The sequence below is a fragment of the Peromyscus californicus genome, unplaced genomic scaffold (assembly GCF_007827085.1).
Source record: "Peromyscus californicus insignis strain IS unplaced genomic scaffold, ASM782708v3 Scaffold_19__1_contigs__length_69161282, whole genome shotgun sequence".
NCBI classification, from domain to species: domain Eukaryota; kingdom Metazoa; phylum Chordata; class Mammalia; order Rodentia; family Cricetidae; genus Peromyscus; species Peromyscus californicus.
Genome location: NW_026294491.1, coordinates 49,885,872 through 49,907,866, shown reverse-complemented (window position 1 = coordinate 49,907,866; position 21,995 = coordinate 49,885,872). Strand labels below are relative to the sequence as shown.

The 21,995-nt window shown below is 36.8% G+C and overlaps 1 protein-coding gene across 7 annotated transcripts in view; it reads right to left on the bottom strand.

Annotated features, from left to right (window-relative positions):
• Fam135a (family with sequence similarity 135 member A) overlaps positions 1–21,995 on the bottom strand; it is an 83,936-nt gene that overhangs the window by 33,928 nt on the left and 28,013 nt on the right. For 4 of the 7 annotated variants that reach the window (XM_052745275.1, XM_052745273.1, XM_052745277.1 and 1 more), the window contains 6 exons: positions 9,382–9,521; positions 9,220–9,290; positions 7,930–8,103; positions 6,427–6,553; positions 5,534–5,687; positions 1,146–1,223 (listed from right to left, as the gene is read on the bottom strand). In XM_052745275.1, coding sequence (XP_052601235.1) covers positions 1,146–1,223; positions 5,534–5,687; positions 6,427–6,553; positions 7,930–8,103; positions 9,220–9,290; positions 9,382–9,521 — 744 coding nt within the window. Of the gene's footprint in view, positions 1–1,145; positions 1,224–5,533; positions 5,688–6,426; positions 6,554–7,929; positions 8,104–9,219; positions 9,291–9,381; positions 9,522–21,995 lie in introns of those variants that run through there. The other 3 variants (XM_052745276.1, XM_052745279.1, XM_052745280.1) reach the window with 2 other exon arrangements.

Genomic DNA, 21,995 nt, shown 5'->3' with positions numbered 1-21,995 from the left:
GACAACTGAGAATACAATTTATTTCATTTGAAAATTTCAACAGCTATCCATAACTTAAAAAAAATAACCATTATTCAATACCAAGTAAAAACTTCCAACATATTTACAGAAAGCTAGTAAACTAGTTACTACTGCTATACAAGAACAAAAGTCTAAAATATAACATAGAGGCTGGGTGTGGTGGCTCACATCTTTAATCCCAGCACTTGGAAGTAGAGGCCTCTGTGATTTGATCAAATATAAATATATATATAAAATATGGAAGTGTATAAACAAAACCAGACAATTAGACCTCTTCCTTTAATGTAAGCAGTATTTAGATAGTAGATATTTAGTATCATTTTTAAAAGTCTAGAATGATGAAAAAACGTGCAAACTGACTAAAACCATGAAACCAATCCTGAAGGTGTCCCTCTTCTTTATTCCTCCAATGCACAAAACAAGCTTCAGTTTTTAAACTACATTTCATTAAGGACTAGGCCTATCCAAAGATGAAATTACTTAAAGGACATTAATGGTAATTATTATTCAATCAGTAAATTTTGGCGATAAAGATGATTTTGAAAAAGTGGTCGTTATAAAAACTAGAATGTGTGAAAAGTCAAAGAGAGCCGGTGGTAGTGGTGCACATCTTTAATCCCAGCACTCAGGAGGCAGAGCCAGGCAGATCTCTGTGAGTTCGAGGCCAGCCTGGTCTACAGAGCGAGATCCAGAAAAGGTGCAAAGCTACACAGAGAAATCCTGTCTCGAAAAACCACAAAAAAAAAAAAAAAAAAAGGCCGGGCGGTGGTGGCGCACGCCTTTAATCCCAGCACTCAGGAGGCAGAGGCAGGTGGATCTCTGTGAGTTCGAGGCCAGCCTGGGCTACCAAGTGAGTCCCAGGAAAGGCGCAAAGCTACACAGAGAAACCCTGTCTCGAAAAACCAAAAAAAAAAAAAAAAAAAAAAAGTCAAAGAGATCTTCAACCTATCACTTTCACTTCTAAAGAAAAACTTCAACATTACAAATCAATTAAATTAACCCAATTTATCTGCAAACCAAACTGATTATATACACAAGCTATTAAACAAAAGCGCTGGGAATATACTACATTGTTTACAAGGTTTAATTAACAGAATATTTAATGAACCTATTTGTAAACATACCTACATGCGTGTCGTTCTGGGTTCTTGGCTGTGCTCTTCTGAGGAGGCGCTCATAGAGGACCTGCATGCTGGCCTTGGCTAGTCATAAGGGTTGCACACAGCACTAGTTACTACACTCCTTTTACAACAAAACTTACTTGAATTTTCCAACTTGTTAATAAGAGGCTTAGTGTTGATAGGGCAATTGGTTAATTAGCTTATCAGAATTACAAATGATGTACATTCAAGTTTACATTATTTTCTTTTTAGTATTTAAAGTATGCTGCTTGATATTTCTTATTCCATTATTATTTTGACGTTTTAGTTTCATAGAGACTTTTAGTGTTGGCAAGAGTCTTAGAGACTAGCTAGCTCAGCTCCCCACTTTCCCAAGTGTAGATGTCAGGCTCAGACAGGCTGTGCCACTTGCCAGAACCTACACGCCAGAAGTCCTGCCTCTTGTTTATGAGCTTCTTTACAGTGGAGCTCTTTGAATCCAACCAATATTTAATGATACGTCCTCAAAACACAATGTACATCATTTATCTAGGAAAGAAGAAGAGGGCAAAAGAGCAGAAAGGAATTCAAAGTATTATTTTAAAAGAGGGAAGAGTTTACATTAGTTTTCCAAAGCATGGTGCTTAAGAATTTTAACTCTATGCTTATTTGAAATGTTATGAAAATATTAAATATAGAAAAAATATAATATATTCTCTAATCAGGAGCTACTTTATATCCCCTTATTAAAACTAGTGATCATAATAGTACCATGGAAATATATGTGTCCTCAATTCAATTTTACTAGAACAAAAATATTATTGATAATCTCAAAATGTGAAACATTTTTATTTTAAACTATTAATAGTATTTTTAGATATTTCTCCAGAGGATGTACTTAAGAGTAAACTACAATCTACAATAAAAAGAAAGTATAAATAGTAAAGTGTAAAGACACACAGTATTACTAATAAATATTTATTGAAGATGAGTCCTAATTTTAAAAAAATCCCTAGGAAACCATCATAAGCTGCACTGACTGGCTATACTTTTCAAGTAACACAATAAAAAACATATTGTGCTATTTTACCAATTAATTCATTCAATAAATATATTTTCAGTTAGTATATGTAATATACTAATAATTTTTTTCTTTCTTTATTTTTTTAATTTTTTCAAGACAGGGCTTCTCTGTGTAGTCCTGGCTGTCCTGAAACTTGCTCTGCAGACCAGGCTAGCCTCAAACTCACAGAGATCCACCTGCCTCTGCCTCCCAAGTTCTGGGATTAAAGACGTGCGCCTCCATAGCCCAGCAATATACTAATAATCCTATTCTCTAGTATTTTTATTTCTAAAATTGAAGTGTGGGCTTACTTTAGAATTTTGTTTTCTAATATTTTAAGGCAAGTGATTTTGGAATAATGCTCAGGCTCATTTAATAACTAACTTAAATTTAAATACGGGCTTTTTAAAATGTGCAATTTTTTAAAATTTACCTATTAGCCCAAAGTTATACAACGTAAGAAATTTGAGGATATTATAACTAAATGAATTATTAAGCTAAAGTTAGATTAATAAAATAAAAAGTGCTAGCACTGTCTAAAATATTTGACAAGAAAACTGTTTTTTGTTTGGTTACCAGTTAGACATTTTGCCAACAAACATGTTTCTTAGTTTTTAAGAAATACTTTTTCCTTACTTAAAATGTGGCTCATGTGCACTTTCATTTGTAACTATCCTATGTTAAATCTACTTGAACACTGCATGCTGATGAACATCTTCACGCTGATCCTGTAAGGGCCCACATCATCTATCAAAATCAAAAGACGCTGAGTGCTGCTGTGTGAATTTCTCCTGCTCACCCTAGCAACAAGTTGGTTTGTTACCACTGCTGCTGGGAGGAGAGAGAGGAAATAGGAGTCGGGTGGAGCTTTTTAAGATGTAGCTCTGGCCAGGCAGTGGTAGCGCACACCTTTAATCCCAGCACTCGGGAGGCAGAGCCAGGCAGATCTCAGTGAGTTCGAGGCCAGCCTGGTCTACAGAGGGAGATCCAGGACAGGCCCCAAAGCTACACAGAGAAACCCATCTTGAAAAACCAAAAAAAAAAAAAAAAAAAAAAAAGACGCAGTTCTGTCCTTTCACCTAGCACTGCGCCTGGCAGTTAGCTACTTTAAAGTCCAATGAAATCCCTAAGAAGCGCCATCGCTTGGGCAACTGCACGCCTCTGGCTTTCCAGTGCTCTCACCCCTCGTTTCTGACCTGCCGTACACAACACTGACTTCCTTCCATCTCCTTACCTGGAGGATCCAAACCCGCTGGTGTTTAATAGATCCAAAGACATACCTTCAGATGCACACTCTTATAAAAAAGCCTCTCTAATCTAATGCCGACTTCACGTGGACCCTACTAACTTTGTCTTGTGAAAACGGCATCATCACACAGTTTTGATTTTAATTGTATGGTGGGACAGAGGATAAGCCAAGTGCCTCACGCATACCAGGCAAGCACTCTAGCACTCAGCAGAGTTACACAGCTAGCCCACCGTTTCATTAAAGGTCACAAATGCTCCCTTTTGGCACATAGTGCCCTTCACCAATACTATGGTGAAGTATTTTGTGGTCTGGTCATTAATCCTACCCAAATTTATAATTTCCTTTCAAAAATACTTTGAGTTCCAAGTTATCATATTTAGTACATAACTTTGCTTTTGTTGGAGGTAAAAGATGGGCTAAATTATTAGCTCTACTTTAATAAAAGATGCTTTCATTCTCAACAGAGAATATCATTTCTGTCTGAGGCAGCAGTTTCATACAGAGTTTTCCTAAGGGAAACAAATATAGTCTAAATACTTGAAATAGCAAGAACAAAAGGGCATTTCAGAGAATAATGATCCAAAGGCTTCCCTTCCTATACTACTATTTCTGTTTTGAGGAAGAATATATGGTCAGTATACCGTCCTACTTAACCTAGCAAGGAGGCAAGCATATTTTCCTCCTGTGTGTGGTAGCTGCCCTTGAAGTTACAGAATCAAATCAACAGTTCCCTTAGTGATAGCTGTGTTTTGTCAAGTGAAAGCAGAGTGAACTGAACTGACAGAGTAACACCCTGCACCAAATCCACTGGACTACAGCCTGCTAAGAAGTGGTGCCCTGCCCAGCATTTTCTCATAACTGAACTGAAGTGAGCTTACAAAGCCTTACAATTTCTTATAATGTTCCTGAAATTTTCCTATTTTCACTGTTTGTGCAAGGATATTTTGCCTGCATGCATGTATTCATAGCACATGTGTGCAGTGCCTTAGGAGGCTAGAAGAGGTCAATGGATCCCCTGGGACTGGAATTATAGAAAATTGTGAACCACATGGTAGGTGCCGGGAATTGAACCTGGATCCTTAGGAGGAATAGCCAGTGTTCTTAATCACTAAACCATCTCTCCAGCCCCCCTTGCAATGTTTTATAACCTCAAACACACAATTTAAAAACAAAACAAAACAAAAAACCTTCATCTAGTCTCAAATCCAAAAATATTTAAGATAAGAGTTACCATCTTAGAGAATGTATTGGTATTGTTAAAATAACTAAACCCTTGAGGTACAAAGGAATATAACAGGAATAATGTCTAAGTAAAATTTCAAACATTCCTAACTTATTGAAATAAATAATAATAAAAACAACTCATTCTGTCAAAAATAATTAAATAAGCTTTTTATATGCTTATTTGAAAATCCAAGTTTATAAACTGGTCATGAAGCCAGGCAGTGCTAGAGCACACCTTTAATCCCAGTATTTGGGAGGCAGAGGCAGGAAATCTTGGTGGGTTTGTGGCCAGCCTGGTCTACAGAGTGAATTTCAGGGCAACTAGGGCTACACAGTAGAAGCCCTGTCTCGGAAAACTAATAAACAAACAAACAAATAAATAAATGATAAACTGTCCATGAAACATCTGAGAAAAACTGAAGCTTGATTTAAGTAATTTTGAAATGTTAAAATACTGAATAATGTTACTGTTTCTTACAATACTTTGAAAGAAAAAGAGCCCTGGTAGAACTTACAGCCTAATACGTACAAAACAGTCCGAGTGTCTGTACCTGCTAAGTAACTGCAGTGTGGGCTTCACTTACCTTCCCTAGACTCTGCTTTCTAGTATACTCTTAAACTAACCTTTAAGAGAAACGGAATACTGACATATGACTTATTTTAAAAAATCTACTTAAATATTCACTTCGATCTTAGCACAATGAAGTTATTTCTCCACATTCTAAGAAGCTTTAAATTTCAAAGTGATTATCAAGGGGAGAGAAAGACAGAATGAGAGAGAAACGTGAAGCACACAATACAGAAAGCTGCGGCAAAGCTGGTCACTAGCGAGAGCGGTGAAGAGTGACTAGGAGAGTCTGGCCACTTTTAACATACCCAGGTCTAGTTTCTGACAAGAGGGAATCTCTTCTGTTACCGTAATGAAGTAGCTGTGCAATCCCTTGAAGGCTAGCAGCAGAGTGGCACAAAGTGTGTAATGAAAATGATAGGCATGGTGGAGGAAGGACTCTGCAATGAGGAAGCTACAACCCTAAAGAGAACACATTTGTAATACAGTGTTAGTAAGCAAAGTCTAAATGGACTACAATGTATTACACTCAAACCCTTGAAAGGAAACAAAAACCACACACACACACACACACACACACACACACACACACACACCCACCCCACCCCACCAACCAACCAACCTATTGCCATAAAACATGTAAGAAATTCATCAGTATTTTGCTCATCTAAATGACTTAAATATAAAATGTGACCATAGCAATCTCAGTCATTAGGGATGTGCACAAACACATTGGTGAAACTGTGACTTTATGTTACGATGAGGTCCTATTACAACTGTTTTGGAGACATTACTTTCACCATCGTTAGAAGTATCACTTCTCTCCTGATAATGGCCACGATCCTACTACTCTGAGCCTACTCTCAAGTCTGCCATTCTTCCCAAAAGGTGTCTATGGATGTTCCTAACAGTTCTGCTAAAGGAAAAATGGGTGACCGGAACAGGTTTACAAAGGTCACTGGCTATCAAAATCTCTATTCACTAAATCTGGTAATATTTTGAAGTAAGAGGCTGATATTCACAATACATAACTAAACTAACCAATTGGTTATGATTCTACTGAACTAGATCTTTCAGTTATTGAACTCAAATAATTCATCAAGGAAATTCATTCACTTACAGATAAAATACTCAAAACATTTCTTTTAAAATAGGGGAAAAATAAAATATGAAAAAAGTTACACATGTAGTCAATGCTTACATCTGGTGATAACTGTTTTGTGTAGTTAATACCAAAGATTACACTTTCCAAAGTAGGGATCGCGGAATCTTTGCTTTGTGCTGGTGCATTTCTATTTAACCAAGTAGTCTTCACAGGGCGAGGAAAGCTGGAGGAAGAGGTAGCAGCACACTGTTACTGCCTAACAGTCTATTTTCATGTAGGATACTTATACAAACTACAAGAATGAAAAGCAAGGGTTGGACAGCATTCTAAGTTCTATAGCATTCTTAAATTTTTTTTAATAATTAGAATTTATGAAAAATACAGTGAATATTAAGGACTCTAAGGCTAGCTACTTGAGATTGCTTCTCTCTCTTTTTGAGAAACAAGGGACTGAACCAAGGACCTTACAAATGCCAGGCAAGCGTTTAGTATGCCAGGCTCCAGCAAATTCTGAGGGCAATTCTATAACTCACCTACTTAGCTGGTAAGTGAGATTTTTTTTGTGTGTGTATGTGTGTATGACATAATACATATGCTTAAGTATCACCCATAACAGTTGTTACAATCATATTGTGTCAGAAATTGCAGACAGTTCAGAATTCAATTCTATGGGGTTATTTTTAGGTAAAGTTATTGATTTGAGAGTTTCATCTCCTTCCTACATTACCAAAGATTTTTATTTTATGAACCATAGAGGATGATTGTATCTTACACTGATGAAACAAATTTTTCTCTCCATGGAAGTAGTTAGAAAAAATAATTACATAATGAATTTGTCACCTAAAATATTACATAGTATTTAAAGATTTATTTTCATTATTTTAAAGATTTACTTTAATTATATGTATGTGTAGGAGCAGGTATGTGCACATGAGTGCAGGTACTCCCAGAGGTATCAGATCCCCATAAAGCTGGAGTTACAGGTGGCTAAGAGTCATCTGATGAAAGCTGGGTATAAAACTTGAGTTCTCTGGAAGGGTTTATGTGCTCTTGACCCCTGAGCCATTTCTAAATCCCAATATCACACAATTTCAAATTGAAATATTGTTATGTTGTAATATAAAAATGTTAGTACAAATTCATAAAATTGTTTAAAACCTTAGAAAGCAATGACTTTTGTATGACAGTTAAAAAAGCAGAAATAGAGGATCTAGGAAAGAGATAAAGAACACTAAGAATACATCCATATTCTCTTACACAGTACAAGTTAACAGTACAGCAGAACCACAAACTAAAATAAATTAAAAATTAAACCAGGTAGAGACTAAACAATATTACATGATTATTTCTGTATTCTATTTTACTTAGTTATTAACTGAATTATAAAAATCACTCCATACTTCTGTAATAAAAATGTCATTGATACTAATGGTCCTGTGCTTTTGAGTTATTTTATTATATTAGCATATAATGAAAATGTATCAATAATTATGCGCTTAAAAATCCTTTACTATTTCAGTTACCTTTGTCAGAGTATGTTTTAAGTATAAAACAGAAAGATATTACACTGATAAGTAGTAAAATCTTAGTTAAATTTACCTTATTAGTGGCTGGTGTAGTGCAACCAATGATGCATGGACTGTAACGGATACAACAGAAAGGTGGAAATAATCAAACATAACATTCACATGATGATGAAGTCCTCTATAGAGGCTATAGTGCAGCTTCAATGTTCGACTACTTATTAGTTGTAAGGCGTTCAGATCATCTGCCCTATAAAAAAGCGATAAATTTTCAAGTAATTAGGGAATGTTTAGTAAAGGCTAGTATTTTATAAATCATTTAAAACTATTTTTTAAAGTCTTAATTATTTAAGCTTACAATGAGAGTAATTTGCAAGCATCAAATTGATGAGGCAGCCATATAAAAATAGCCAGATTCACAGCTTTTTAATAGTATAATTTGATTGGGCTGTTTTCACTAACATACTTATAAAAACAAGTTCTTTTTGATAGCCCAATAGTTAATAGTCATCTTAACTTTTACTTCAGGGAGAATTCTATTTCTTACAAGGTCAAATCCTACTATAATAAATCTCCCAAAGTATGTCAAATTATTTTTAAGTGCACAAAATTTTAAGTGTTGCTTAGTGACCCTTAACATTTATTAAATGTCTAGGGAGACCCTGTCTCATAAACAAACCACTTATTAGTCCGTAAAGATACTTTTATTATATAGTCTGTCATATTACACACACAAAAACCCTACAAAAAGGTCATGAAAATTACATCCAGAGGACCTTTCAGTAATACGACTGCTTGGTATTACAGTCAAGAAGTATTTTGAATATTTGCTTCAAACGAAGAAAAAGTTCTCAAAAATACCATTCTTGTCTTAAACAAATAAAAGCACAATGTGTGACTATGTCTAGATGTGTGGGCAAGTTCTGGGTAACTGGTATCTCAGAAGCTTTGAGGGTTAGAACTGAACTAGACACGCCCACTACGTGTGTCCCCAGTCTTGACCATTCTGAGTATCAATGCAGTCCCATCTAGAGGAACTGCACCTCATGCCAAGAGAAACTCACTAATGACCAACGGAAGAGAAATCAGTTTAAGTGCCTTGTGGTAGTGTTACTATAGCAACTGTACAATTAGTAGAGTCTAGGGAAGAAGTTCATAATTTTTCACCTTGTCTGATTTCACTTCCTGGAGCATGGGTATGGAAGAGTAGCCCCAACTTTCTCAATAGACTTTCTCAGAAAAAATACAAGCACTTTATAACAGGCAAGAATGGAGTAGAGGTTCCAAAAAACAAAATGGGAGTACATAACACATAAAGCCATAAGATCTAAAGATGTTTAACTCTCCGAACAGCCAGCCTACTTACGAATAGTCTCCATCTGTGAAATGTAGATCCAAGGATAACAGAAAATTTATTTCTTCAAGAGTTTCCTCAATCTAAAGAGAAATTTATAAGATGCCTAGTATTTATAAATGTTACAAATATGCATTGAAGTCTCACAGTAAATAGAAATGAAGAGATGTTTACCTTTCTTTCATCCAACAACATTTTAACTTTGAAGATCATGACATCATTTAAAACAACTTCTTCATTTTTATATAGGATCTGAAATGTTTTGCTGCAAACCAGAGCATCATGAACTGAAGCTGGAAAGGCTAATGTCATACCTACAACAGATGAGATATACAAGTGAGGTAAAAGACAAACAGGACAAGTACTTACATACTAGGTTAGAGTACTATAATTTGATGTCACCCCACTGTCATTACCATTTCACATAGAAGTGTTAACACATTTCTGAAAACTTAACTAATTTCTGATAAAAACTGAATAAAAACTACACCATAACCATCATGAAAATTCTTGTATAGACTTTTCTCTACTTGAAAAGCAAGTGAGAAAAATCTTAGATATTTTAGAGTGAACACTGATCTGTTAAACACAGAAAAGGGGCAACTGAGATTTTCACAACTGAAGTAAAAAGAAGTATTTTTACTTTTGTTACTGGGACAGAAGACTCCAGACCTCTGTGATCTCAGATTTCTTTTGCTAAGGTGACTCATGATGGGGCTGCCACACCACCATGAAGACAGACCATGTGATCAGACAACTGGTTTTCAGCCACAGGAAGGAAGGTTACTATCTAGGCAGGGGGAAAAGACAGGAGATTTGAAATTATGCTGGGGGATAATTCAATCAATTGTGCATACCTAATAACATATCGATAGAAACTCTGGACACAGAACTTTGGGTGCGCTTCCCTGGCTTGTAATACTGCAAATTCTTATCTACACAGGTTGGGCATGTGAGTGGTGGTAATGTATCTTGGTTTTATGGGAAGAAAACAATGGAGGCTTACATATGGGACTCTACATATTCAGTCCTACATATTTCTCTAAACACTTTTAAAGCTATTGATTTATTGGTTTACTTACTTATTTGGTGTGTCTGTATGTTTACCCTTGTGTATTCACGTGTCACAGTGCATGTGTGGTTGTCAGAGGACAATTTGAGGGAGTTGCTTCTCTCTTCCCACAATGTGGGTTCCAGGGATTCAACCAAGTCACTAAATTTGGTGGCAAGATCCTTTAACCACTGAGTCATCTTGCTGGCCTACATTTCTTTTTTTGACTGGCTGTGATGGGACACACAGAATGAATTCAGAATAATAAAGCCATACTAAGTATGCACATTCTTGAACTGAGTGAATTCTTCTAGTGAACTATCAAATTTAGCAAACAGCTGGAGCTCCAAATTTGAACTCGGTTAGAAGTGAAGGCTGCTGCTGGCCATTGAACTTGTGACTGGTATCTGAAGGAGGGCTGTCTTCTTAACCTATGCAATCTGGTTTGCCTCCAGAAATAGTAACAGATGAGAAACTGTCCAGATGGCTCAAGAAAGACTTCCATATGTGTAAGGTGATGGAGAGAACACGGCGGCAGCTCAGCACTCTACTCTCATCAAAGGAAAGTGAGGACATTCTGAAATGATCTCCTGGCGTAAATCCTTCATCAAGGTGAGAAGGACTGAGATGGTCACATTAGGGAAGTGAGAGACATAAAGGGAAACCCAGCAGGACAAAGAATGCATTCTGGAGAAGAAGGTAGAGTGACAGATTGGGACATGTGAAGGGGTGACCAAAGAGAAAATAAGCAATGGATCACTGGAACAAGATTTCTGTAAGGGAAGTTATATGCACGACCTGACAAGTTCCTCACACTCATAGGTTGGCAAAGCACTAATGCTTTGCAAGAAATGATCTTAGGCTGCTCAACTGAGTCACTTGAAAAGGACACTCTCCAACCTGTTGAGCTGCCTGCAGACTGTGCAGTGTACTCCACAGGTTCCCAGCTTTTGTGAGCTGTCACTGGTGCTGGGGTGGGCTTTGGTGATGCAGCTGTCTGTAAGTCATTTTCCTTCCTGTAAGTAACCCCAATTAAACTCCTTGGTTCAGCAAAATAAATAAATAGATAGGTAGATAGGTAAATAGGTATGTAGGTAGGTAGATAGCTAGATAGATAAAGGCATGCACCACAAAAAAAGAAAGAGAAGAGAAAGAAAGAAAGAAAGAAAGAAAGAAAGAAAGAAAGAAAGAAAGAAAGAAAGAAAGAAAGAAAGAAAGAAAGAAAGAAAGAAAGAAGAGAAAAGAAATGGTCTTAGGCTGGCAAGATGGCTCACTGGGTCAAAGCTCTTCCCTAGAACCCATCGTGGAAGGAGACAATCAACTCCTACAAGTTGTCCTTCTGACCACCACACACGGACTATGGTATGTAAGTGATTGCATGTGCACACATACTTGAAAATAAAGTATTTTAAAGTAGGTTTTACAATGTATTTACAACTTTTCTGTAAGTTTGAGATATATCAGAATATACATTTAAAGGAAAACAAATAACTCAAAAACTCCACTCTCAATGTTTTAGAGAAGAACTGAGAAGGGGGAAGAATTTTCAATACAACGTAGATTGTATGTAAAGCCCTCAGATAATGCTAAATAGAATTTGTTCCCTCCAGAAGCAAAAGCTTTTCCTATTGCTCTTCCTGTGAATTCTGTTTTCAGATGGGCTATTTCCTCTCCTATATGTTCCTTTGTATGTGTGTATTTGTTGTGAACCTGCGTGTGTGTGGGGGGGTAAGGATTGGAAGTATGTATGAAAGCTACAAATTGCTCTTCGGTGTCTTTATCAATCACTTTTCACCGGATTTTTTGGGATGGGGCCTCTCACTGAACTTAGGGCTCACCAATTCAGCTAGACTGGCTTGCCAGTGAGCTCCTAAATTCTGTCTTTCTCCCCTGTGCTAGGATTACAGGCAAGTGCTGCCATGCTCACCTTTGGATGGGGATGCTGAGCTTCAAACTCAAGCCTTCATGCTCACATGACACGTACCTTACAAACTGAGCCATCTCTCCAGCCCCTTTCTACACTCTGCCACCAGGACTGGGCCATCCTGTTCCTTAGTTCCTTACTGATGCTTTCAGATACTGTCTCCCTTTAAGAATTACCTGTAGCTGGAGTTTTCCTGCCTGGCCCACAGTCAGGGCAAATCTCTCTCACCCGCCAGTCCCAAGCCACTCAAACCCGATCAAGTAAACACAGAGACTTATATTGGTTACAAACTGTATGGCTGTGGCAGGCTTCTTGCTAACTGTTCTTACAGCTTAAATTAATCCATTTCTATTAATCTATACCTTGCCACGTGGCTTGTGGCTTACCGGTACTTTACATCTTCCTTATCCTGATGGCGGCTGGCAGTGTCTCCCTCACCAGCTTCCTGTTCTCTCAATTTTCCTCTCTGTTAGTCCCGCCTATACTTCCTGCCTGGCCACTGCCAATCAGTGATTTATTCATTGACCAATCAGCAACACATTTGACATACAGACCATCCCACAGCACCTCCCCTTTTCTTTTCTTAAAAAGGAAGGTTTTGCCTTTGTTTCTGCAGGAGAAGAGAAGCTATGGATACCAACAAAATTAATAAAAATTCGATTTGAACAGGAAAAACCCCTTGATGAGGTGAAGTAAAAGATCATCCACCAATGTGACATCTCTACAAGTTGTAAGAAAAATTTAACAATCAAGGTTGGGGTAGGGTTCTATTTTTGTCTTTCCAGGATAATGGAAATACCCATCTTCCAAAAATCATAAGGCCTTGGATATCCGGATGTTTACAGCAGAAAGAAAGAATCTATTGGTACCAATCTACACACGGTAAAATCTCACTGTCTAACATCTATCTCTCTATCAATCTAGAAAAGTTATGGTTCCAATTCAATTATAAGCCAAGCTGGCTTTGGAGATGAAATTGGCTCACTCCTTCTCTAAACCCAAGCACATTGCTAAAAGAAAAGTTTGAAAGATTCTTCAGTTCCATATCAGAAGAGCCCTCTGGTGTGGGACAGAAGGAAACCAATAAAAGGGACCATTGTCTTCTAGATTCTAATTCTCTCCAAGCTTACTCTTGATTTCTCAGAATCCTTTCTTACATGATATGTCCTCTTTAAATCCAAATCTTCCATTTTGATAACAAATAAGTTTTTCTAATAGCAATCTCAGAAGTCTCCAGAAGGAAGATGGGGCCCCAACAACAACTCTACCCAATCCAGAATGATGCGATGGTAATCATCATCATACTACACTTCTTACCGGAATTTCAGACAATCTTACCCATTACTCTAAGACTTACTGCAGAACCTACAGTTAGTCTAACTGAGATTTAACTATCTGAGCTTTCTCACAGTACCCAACAGAGATAACATCACCCCCTAAACAGCAGGAAGCAATTCTAAGAAAACGACGCCCCTTCTCCCTTAGGTTTCATAATTCTCAGGGTTATGGATGATGGTTATAGGGTTGGGGGTGGAAGGAAATATTAAACTCAGTATTCAAAAAAAAAAATGGAATGGATAGGTATAAGATATTATGTTAGATTATTATGTATACTAGTAAACAAATTTAGTAAAATAGTAGCCTTAAATAATTTGCACTGTAATTTACACTGTTATGGGTTCTTATATGTTGATACAAATGTAAACTATTTTTATATTCCTGTTTAAGATAATTTGTATATTGATACAAATACGGAACTATATTTGTTATAATGTACATATATTTCTACTCTTATTTGAAATACTTGTATATTGATACAAATGTAAATTTATATCTGTCATACTTTATGTAGGTTCTACTTCTGTTTAGGATATTCGGTATATTGATATATATTTAAGATTATTGTCATATTGCATATCACACTACATACTCCTACCTCTGTTATAAATATCGATATATATTTAAGATTATTGTCATACTGCAATCGCACTATATACTCCTACCTCTGTTATAACATCTTGTATATTGTCACAATTTTGAAGTCATCGTTCTTTACCATACACTTGCTTATAGACTGTTTACCTTGTTTACGTGAAGCCTTAGTCCTTAGGTTATTTTGGTAGATAAGACTTATAGATTAATAGTCACCTATGCTTGTCATCTCTATAGTTACGTTAGTTAGGTTATCCAGATTTACAGATACATAGGTCAGATGGACAGGTAATCTTCAAACACTTCATAGACCTAGAGAATATGACATTTAAATAACTTAGAATTCTGTTGATGTGAGACATAATTGCTCCTGGCTGCACCAATTTGATCCCGAGAGAATGTTGGGCTTCTAAGACATTTCCATTTGGAAGTTTGTCTTCTTGGCACAAAATAGCCTACTGGGCAAAGAACTGCCCTTGCCTCGACGGCTGACAGTACTAATGCAATGCTATCCTTTCTGGACAAATGGGACACAAGGAAAGCGACCACTGTACTCTGCCAAGACAGGGTAAGATGGGCTTTCAGAATTCCTGCTTCTAAAAATGGTCTGTCAGATACTTTAGGCCTGTAGCCAATTTGAATGCACCAACAATGCTGAAAAACATTAGGTGACTGTCCAGGCTGCCAGCTGTCTCCGTCTACTCTCGCAAGATTCCCGAAAGTTGCTTACATCCATCTACCATTTCTCAGGTACCATTATATTCCTTCTCAGGTCTTTGATGGGATTAAAGACTAACAGTTATAGTTACAACTTAGTAGATAAAATATATTAAGTATTAGATTCAGGTTCTTTAGGATAGGACACCTTTTGGAATGATCTTTGTAACATGCCATTTACCTATGCTCTATACTTCTCTGGATTTTAGTATGTGTTTCTTGCTTGATATTGTTTGCATTGGTTGTAGTTCCATCTTATCTAGGTCATTATCCCTCATTATTCCTGGACAATATTTGATAACCATTCCTTTGTATATAGTCTTGTATTAGGTTAGAACTTTCTTATTTAGACAAAAAGGGGGAGATGTAGTGGGTAGCCATTCCAGCTTTGATCTGGAAGTTCCAACCCCCATTGAGACTTCGGCAATGTCACGCCTACAAGGCGGGGCCAAGGGAGACGCCTGGGGACCCGAGAGCTGGATCAGCGGGCGCTCTCTCTGTTGCGGGACCCTGGACTGGAGAGGTGGACCGAGCAGAGCTCCAGAGAACACCGCTGGACTGTGATACACCTTCCCCAGACTCCGCGACCTACCTATTCCTTAATTTGTAAGTTACGCCATTAAATAAATCTCCTTTTAACTACGTGGAGTGGCCTTAATAATTTCACCAATATCTGGTGCCCAACGTGGGGCGCCATTTGTAGCTGGAGTTTTCCTGCCTGGCCCACAGTCAGGGCAAATCTCTCTCACCCGCCAGTCCCAAGCCACTCAAACCTGATCAAGTAAACACAGAGACTTATATTGGTTACAAACTGTATGGCCGTGGCAGGCTTCTTGCTAACTGTTCTTACAGCTTAAATTAATCCATTTCTATTAATCTATACCTTGCCACGTGGCTTGTGGCTTACCGGTACTTTACATCTTCCTTATCCTGATGGCGGCTGGCAGTGTCTCCCTCACCAGCTTCCTGTTCTCTCAATTTTCCTCTCTGTTAGTCCCGCCTATACTTCCTGCCTGGCCACTGCCAATCAGTGATTTATTCATTGACCAATCAGCAACACATTTGACATACAGACCATCCCACAGCAATTACCACTATTAACAACGTTGAGTTTCCTGTCATTAGACAACTGTATGCCACTGACCACCCCACTCTTGTAGTCACCAAGAACCTAATTTCTTAAAGATTTTATTTAATTCAGAATTATTCCCTTCAAAACTACCTTATATATTATCCTTATGAATAGCAATACAAGTAAATCCTGCACTACCAACTTCCTAGGTGCTTTTCCTCTTTGTGTGTTCCTGCCCCACAGCCTTCTGCTGTGGGATAATGCTTTTGTACACTGGTTTAATAAAATGCTGACTGGCCAGTAGCCAGGCAGGAAGTATAGGTGGGATAAGCAGACAAGGAGAATTCTGGAAAGAGGAAGGCTTAGTCAGGAGATGCCAGCCCGCCATCTAGGGAGCAGCATGTTAACTGCACACAGGTAAAGTCACGGAATATGTGGGGACACATAGATTCACAGAAATGGGCTGAGTTTAAATGTAAGAGCTAGTTAGTCAGTAGTTAGCCTGAGCTAATGGCCAAGCAGTTTTAATTAATATAAACCTCTGTGTGTTTACTTGGGTCTGAGTGGCTGAGGACCGTGTGGGACACAGGAAAACTTCAACTACAGCCTTCCTTAGCTCCTCTTTCCTATGGTCATTTTTCCATTACTTCTGACTGCAATTCCTCTGCAATGCAGACTTGAATCAACTTCTTGTTATAACTACACCTATCTTCCCAGCTTACTTCCTCAGATAACAAGGTCTAACAATCCTTGGGGCCATTTAGGAGTAATTCTATGACTCCTGGGCCTCTTCTGTTCTCTCCATTTTCCTCTAAGTGCCCATTTTACTTCTTACCACATTTTAAGTTCTGATTTATCATTATCACACCCTTTATATACATACAGCCTATTAAGAGAATCCAGGAACAGCAACATGTGCCAAGAATACCATGACTCTCAAAGCTGAAGTAAAGGAATGACAATTCTAGTCTAGCCTGGGCAATTCAATGCGACTGCTTCAAAACACAAAAACCAACCAACCAACTAACCAACCAACCATCAAACATCCTAATGTGTGTATGTGTATGAATATATGAACACATATATATGAATGATATGTGTGTGGGTATGTGTGTGGCTATATACTACCTTGCTTTAATATACTGGCTTATATATCTCACTTTTGCTAAATCCAGCTCTTTTCCCAATCCATACTTATACTCACAAGCCATATGTGCCTGGGGACAGTATACAACTCTTTGGACTGGCTGTGCTTTACATTCATGACTACTTATCTCAAATGGCCCTTAGTGTCACCTAGCACTCATGTTACTTCTGAACCTGTTTGTTACTCACATTGCTAGGTGACTACTTCACTATTTATTTTCTCTCCCCAATTCTAGCCTTCAATTTCTGATAATTTTGGTTCTTATTTCATGAAACAATATCTACAACAACAATAATAATAATCTACCAGAGAATTTCTATAAGAGCCACTACCATATCTACCTGTAGATGATCCTAAACAAACTTATTATTTCTCTGTTTCCTTTTTTTGGCAAACAGCTCAAGTTCTTGGCATTTAGTATATTTATTTAATTCATACCCTCCCCTTCTTCCCTATTCAGCCTGTTATATCCAGAATTTTAGATGGCCTACTGATTCTCATTTCCTGGTGTCCATATTCTTGTATAAATTCTTCCCCCAAAGTTATCAGGATTAATGTTTGTGAATAGAGCAAAAGTAATGGTATAATTTGTGTAAACACAGCAGAAGTAATTGACTTTAACTCATGGGAGACTCTGAACCAGAGGTATGGAGCTAAATTCCTGAAACACAGAAACTGTGATAATGTGGTATTTAAAACTAAGTTGGGTGGCAAATTTTTACACAGCAAGAATTAATTCACATTCCAGGTAGTCTTTGACCCATGCAACTGTGCATCAAGACCAATGAATTCTGCACTATTAAATCCAATGGAAATATTCTCAAATCTCATTTACTTGTCAGCATCTGCTACAGTTATAATTTGTCTTAGTCTTGAACACTTCTTAATTGGCCTTTCTGGATAACAGACTCTTGTGGTGTTATTCTGAGAAATTATTCCACTCCTAAGCTACTAGCTAATCAGCTACAGTTTCACAGATACTGGAAGAAGACACAAGACAAAAGATTTTATAATTCCCAGCACAGACAGTAGCTGTATACCTCACGTCCTCAAGTCCCATGGGAGGGATGGGGAGACTAGCCAAGAGCCATCACAGATGCCATGAGTTTTGGTTGCTTCAGTCTTTACCAGAAGAGATATGTAAACCTGTCAAACCTTTGCATCAGCAGGAGGCATTCTCATTATCAGACTAGACAGTAAAAAAGTTTACCCCATGCTGCAAACTAAGACTTTATAGCTTCCAAAGCTGTCCAAGAGAATTTTTTTTTAAGTCTGTAATAGGCTTTCCAGCTATCTCTGCTCACAAGATGTACAGAAACAAGAGGAAGCACAAAAAACAAAAACAAAAACAAATTTTAATGCACAGGTCAAATATTAAGATTCTTTACAATTCTTGACATTAGGACACTGACTAAACCAATAAAACAGATCTCCAGGAAACTGGGAAGCCAGCTCATGGGCAAACTATGTGCTATGCAAGCATAAGGACTTGATTTTGGATTCCCTACCACCCACATAAAAACCAGGCATGGTGGTAGTCACCTATAAGCACAGCTCTGGTGGGGGACAGAGACAGGAGGATACCCAGAACTTGCTGGTTAGTGAGCTTTTGGTTCAGTGATGTTTCAAAAAAAAAAAAAAATGGTGGGGGACAGAAAGAGGAAGACCCAATGTCAACCTCTCCCCCACAACATGCACACTACAGCTACAAATACTATCACGAGTTTCTTAGCAATCTAAAATGAATCTCAAAGAGATATGTTCCAAGCTCTTACAATATCAAATTACTCCCTTCCTTCTTTCAGTCATGGTTAAATCTAAATTAAACTTTTAAGCATGCAAGCTAGAAACCAAAACACTCTATCTGCACTGTTCTTAGAGAAAAATGGGGAAAATACCAACCCTTTCATCAGTAAAAAGAACATCAGTTAAAGGTTTTCATGTCTTTTACTAAGTCTCAAAGTGGAAAGATAATCACAAATGGAAAGAGTTGTTTTATATATATACATAAATATATATGTATATATATTTTTTTCTAAAATTTGATTTTAAACTAGCATTTTAACCCTGCACTCCTGGGGGTATGGTGTAGTAGCATGTAACTAGTATTCAGTGGTCAAATCAAGGTAGTCAGCCTTGGTGACCAGCACTCAGCTCTACTTTCATTTTATTCTTTTTACACTACATTCATAAAATGACTTAGAAATAGGCCATACACTCTTGCTCTGAATCAGAAACAACTTTTCAACATGCTAAAATAAAAACACCTCCATTAGGCCAAGGATCACACAGTCCTTTAGTTTTAGATTGAGCACTGTTATCTTAAACATTATAGACATTTCATGAGTCTATTTGAATAAATCACCATCTAACTTCTTAATTTAGTGACCTATTTTCTTGTTCAAGTGACTATCTGCATTTTGCTGTCAGCTATTTTCTAACACACCCAAGACTCTAGTTTTAGACAGTTCAGATGTGGAAACTTAGTACTTACATTAACTTACATCTTAGTACCATCACTATCTATCTACATTTTCACTTCTTTGGTTAAACAAGTAGTTTTGATTATCTCTTACTGTACTTTGTGAACAGGTAAGCTTTTATTCAACCTCACGTTATTGTTGCTAGTATTGCAAAGTAAAACAGCAGCATAAGCAAGCACCATGCCTGTCCTGAGTTGAAAGCACAGTTTGTACACAAATAGTCAGGCAAGTAATTTCAGTCTTTCCTTGACAGAATGAAGCCGCTCAAATGGGAGCAAGCAGAACAGAAGCCTGAAAGGTCAAATGAACTTAAAAGTTTCATCATCCACAATACCTGATGAATTTTCTACTCATGGCTGTTGAGACTAATCAGTTTTCAGTTACAGTAATTAGAGACATGATATGAATTGCCTCCAGTTACTTATTTCCTTAAATTATTTTTAAAGTGCTGTTCTTTAATGTGTTTGATATTGGGTTGCTAGAATTTTATTTCTGAGAAAAAAGTGAGTTTTCCCAGGGTGCATAAAAGGAAGCTAGTCTCGGCTTTGGTCTACCTACGTTGTTTACTATTTGAGAGTGGCATGTCTAAATCAACAGTTAAACCATAGCTATGTGTGCCTGTCTATCTACCTACCTACTTGACTAGATCAATTCTCAAATAACTGGACCTCCCTGAATTGTCTTCTAGAAACTTAGACTGTTTTTTCACGCTTGACACTTATTTCAGTTGAAGAAATCCCTGTCCTCTTATGCTGTAACAAAACCCACAAATGCCGCAGACAAATTTTCAACCTATAAATCCAACCAAAAGCACATTTATTATCGTCATATGAACCAGGAAAAAGAAAATTTGAAAAAAAGGTAGGAATGTAATTCTTTTTGAACTAACTGACCTTATAGCTATTTGCCTGTATGTGGACAAAAACATCTATCAGAAGGGCTGGGGAAATTACTCAGCACCTAAGAGCTCACTTTCTTACTGACATGAAAAGTAGCTTTTGCTCCAATGTTCAGGTCATAAATCACTCTCAACGGTCCAGAAAGGTTGAATAGCACATCAGTTCTGTCACTCCAACTACTGAATCGGAAGACCCCTAACAAGATTTATAATTCTGATTTACCGTCAATCAAGATGATGGATGCCATTACTATTTTTGATTCCGGACAGAAAAGGATACTCTTGGCAGGAATATATATAAAATGGAATATAATACAAATAGTAGTCAGTGAGGCACTTAAGGCCTACTAGAGTAGGAAAAGTAATCATGAGCTATTGCTAAATCTTTTGGTAATTTATTTCTCATGCTTTTCTTAGTCCTTAACTTACCAGTCAAGAAGCAGAAGCAGAGAAATGTTCTATAAAGTTTAGGTCAAGATGACATATAGGAAAAGAAGTTATAGCAATCATAATGCAATTTTCAACACATCAACCAGATATAATACTTTGACATCTAATTCTATCATCTAGATCAATCTAAATACATAAAGTTTTGCTTCAAATACTTAGATGTCCATTTAACATTGACTCTACTGCCTACTGATTCTGGCATCCATAATCTTTTTTATCTTAGAATTACTACTAACCATAACTAGAATTTCTAGTCCTCTCAGGGAGTTGTTTAGAACCCAAGAAATATTAGGTAGAAGTAATTCCTTGAATTACTAAACAGGTTTTAATTGTAACAAATTTTAATCTCTTAAATATGAAATTTGCCTTTTCCCCCAAACAAATTATACCTAACATGAACAAAGAGCTATTTCTGCTCGATACAGTAACACTATATAATAAACATACTGGGTTTGCTCTTTCTACTACATTCCATTCTGGCCTTTCACACAGTAATTTGCTAGGAATCCACAACTTACCTAGTTTCGTATATATTCTACCATTTTCTCATCTTTCGAGAATTCTTATCTTTCCCTTACCCCCAATTAGAATTTTTTGGATTAACTAAACGATCTTATACCCAAATATTTGAAAAAGCAATGTTTTTAAATTAATTCCAAATCAGAATGACTAAAATACAAAAATGTTAGCTCAGCATAAATTAATTCAAAGGAAAAAAAAATCTCATGTCCTTGTGAGGAAAATAACAACTGTAAAGAATATTTACAATTGTCACATTTATTATCTGTAAACAGTACTATATTATACTAATATATAATAAATACTGATAAAATATACATATATAATATACGATGTTATAGAAATATAGTTTTTTACATATATTTATAATATCATACTATATATCAATATTTACATATATTTATATATCATACTATATATCAATATATTGTTATTTGTATTTGTATATTACATATTAATATAGAGCATATTACTATTTATATCTATTAACATTACATTTATATTTTTACATTATATTAGTTTTTGAGATTATGAGTACTGCATTTATGATTTCTATCCCCAATCATCCTGTGTGCCCCCAACTCCCTCTCAATTT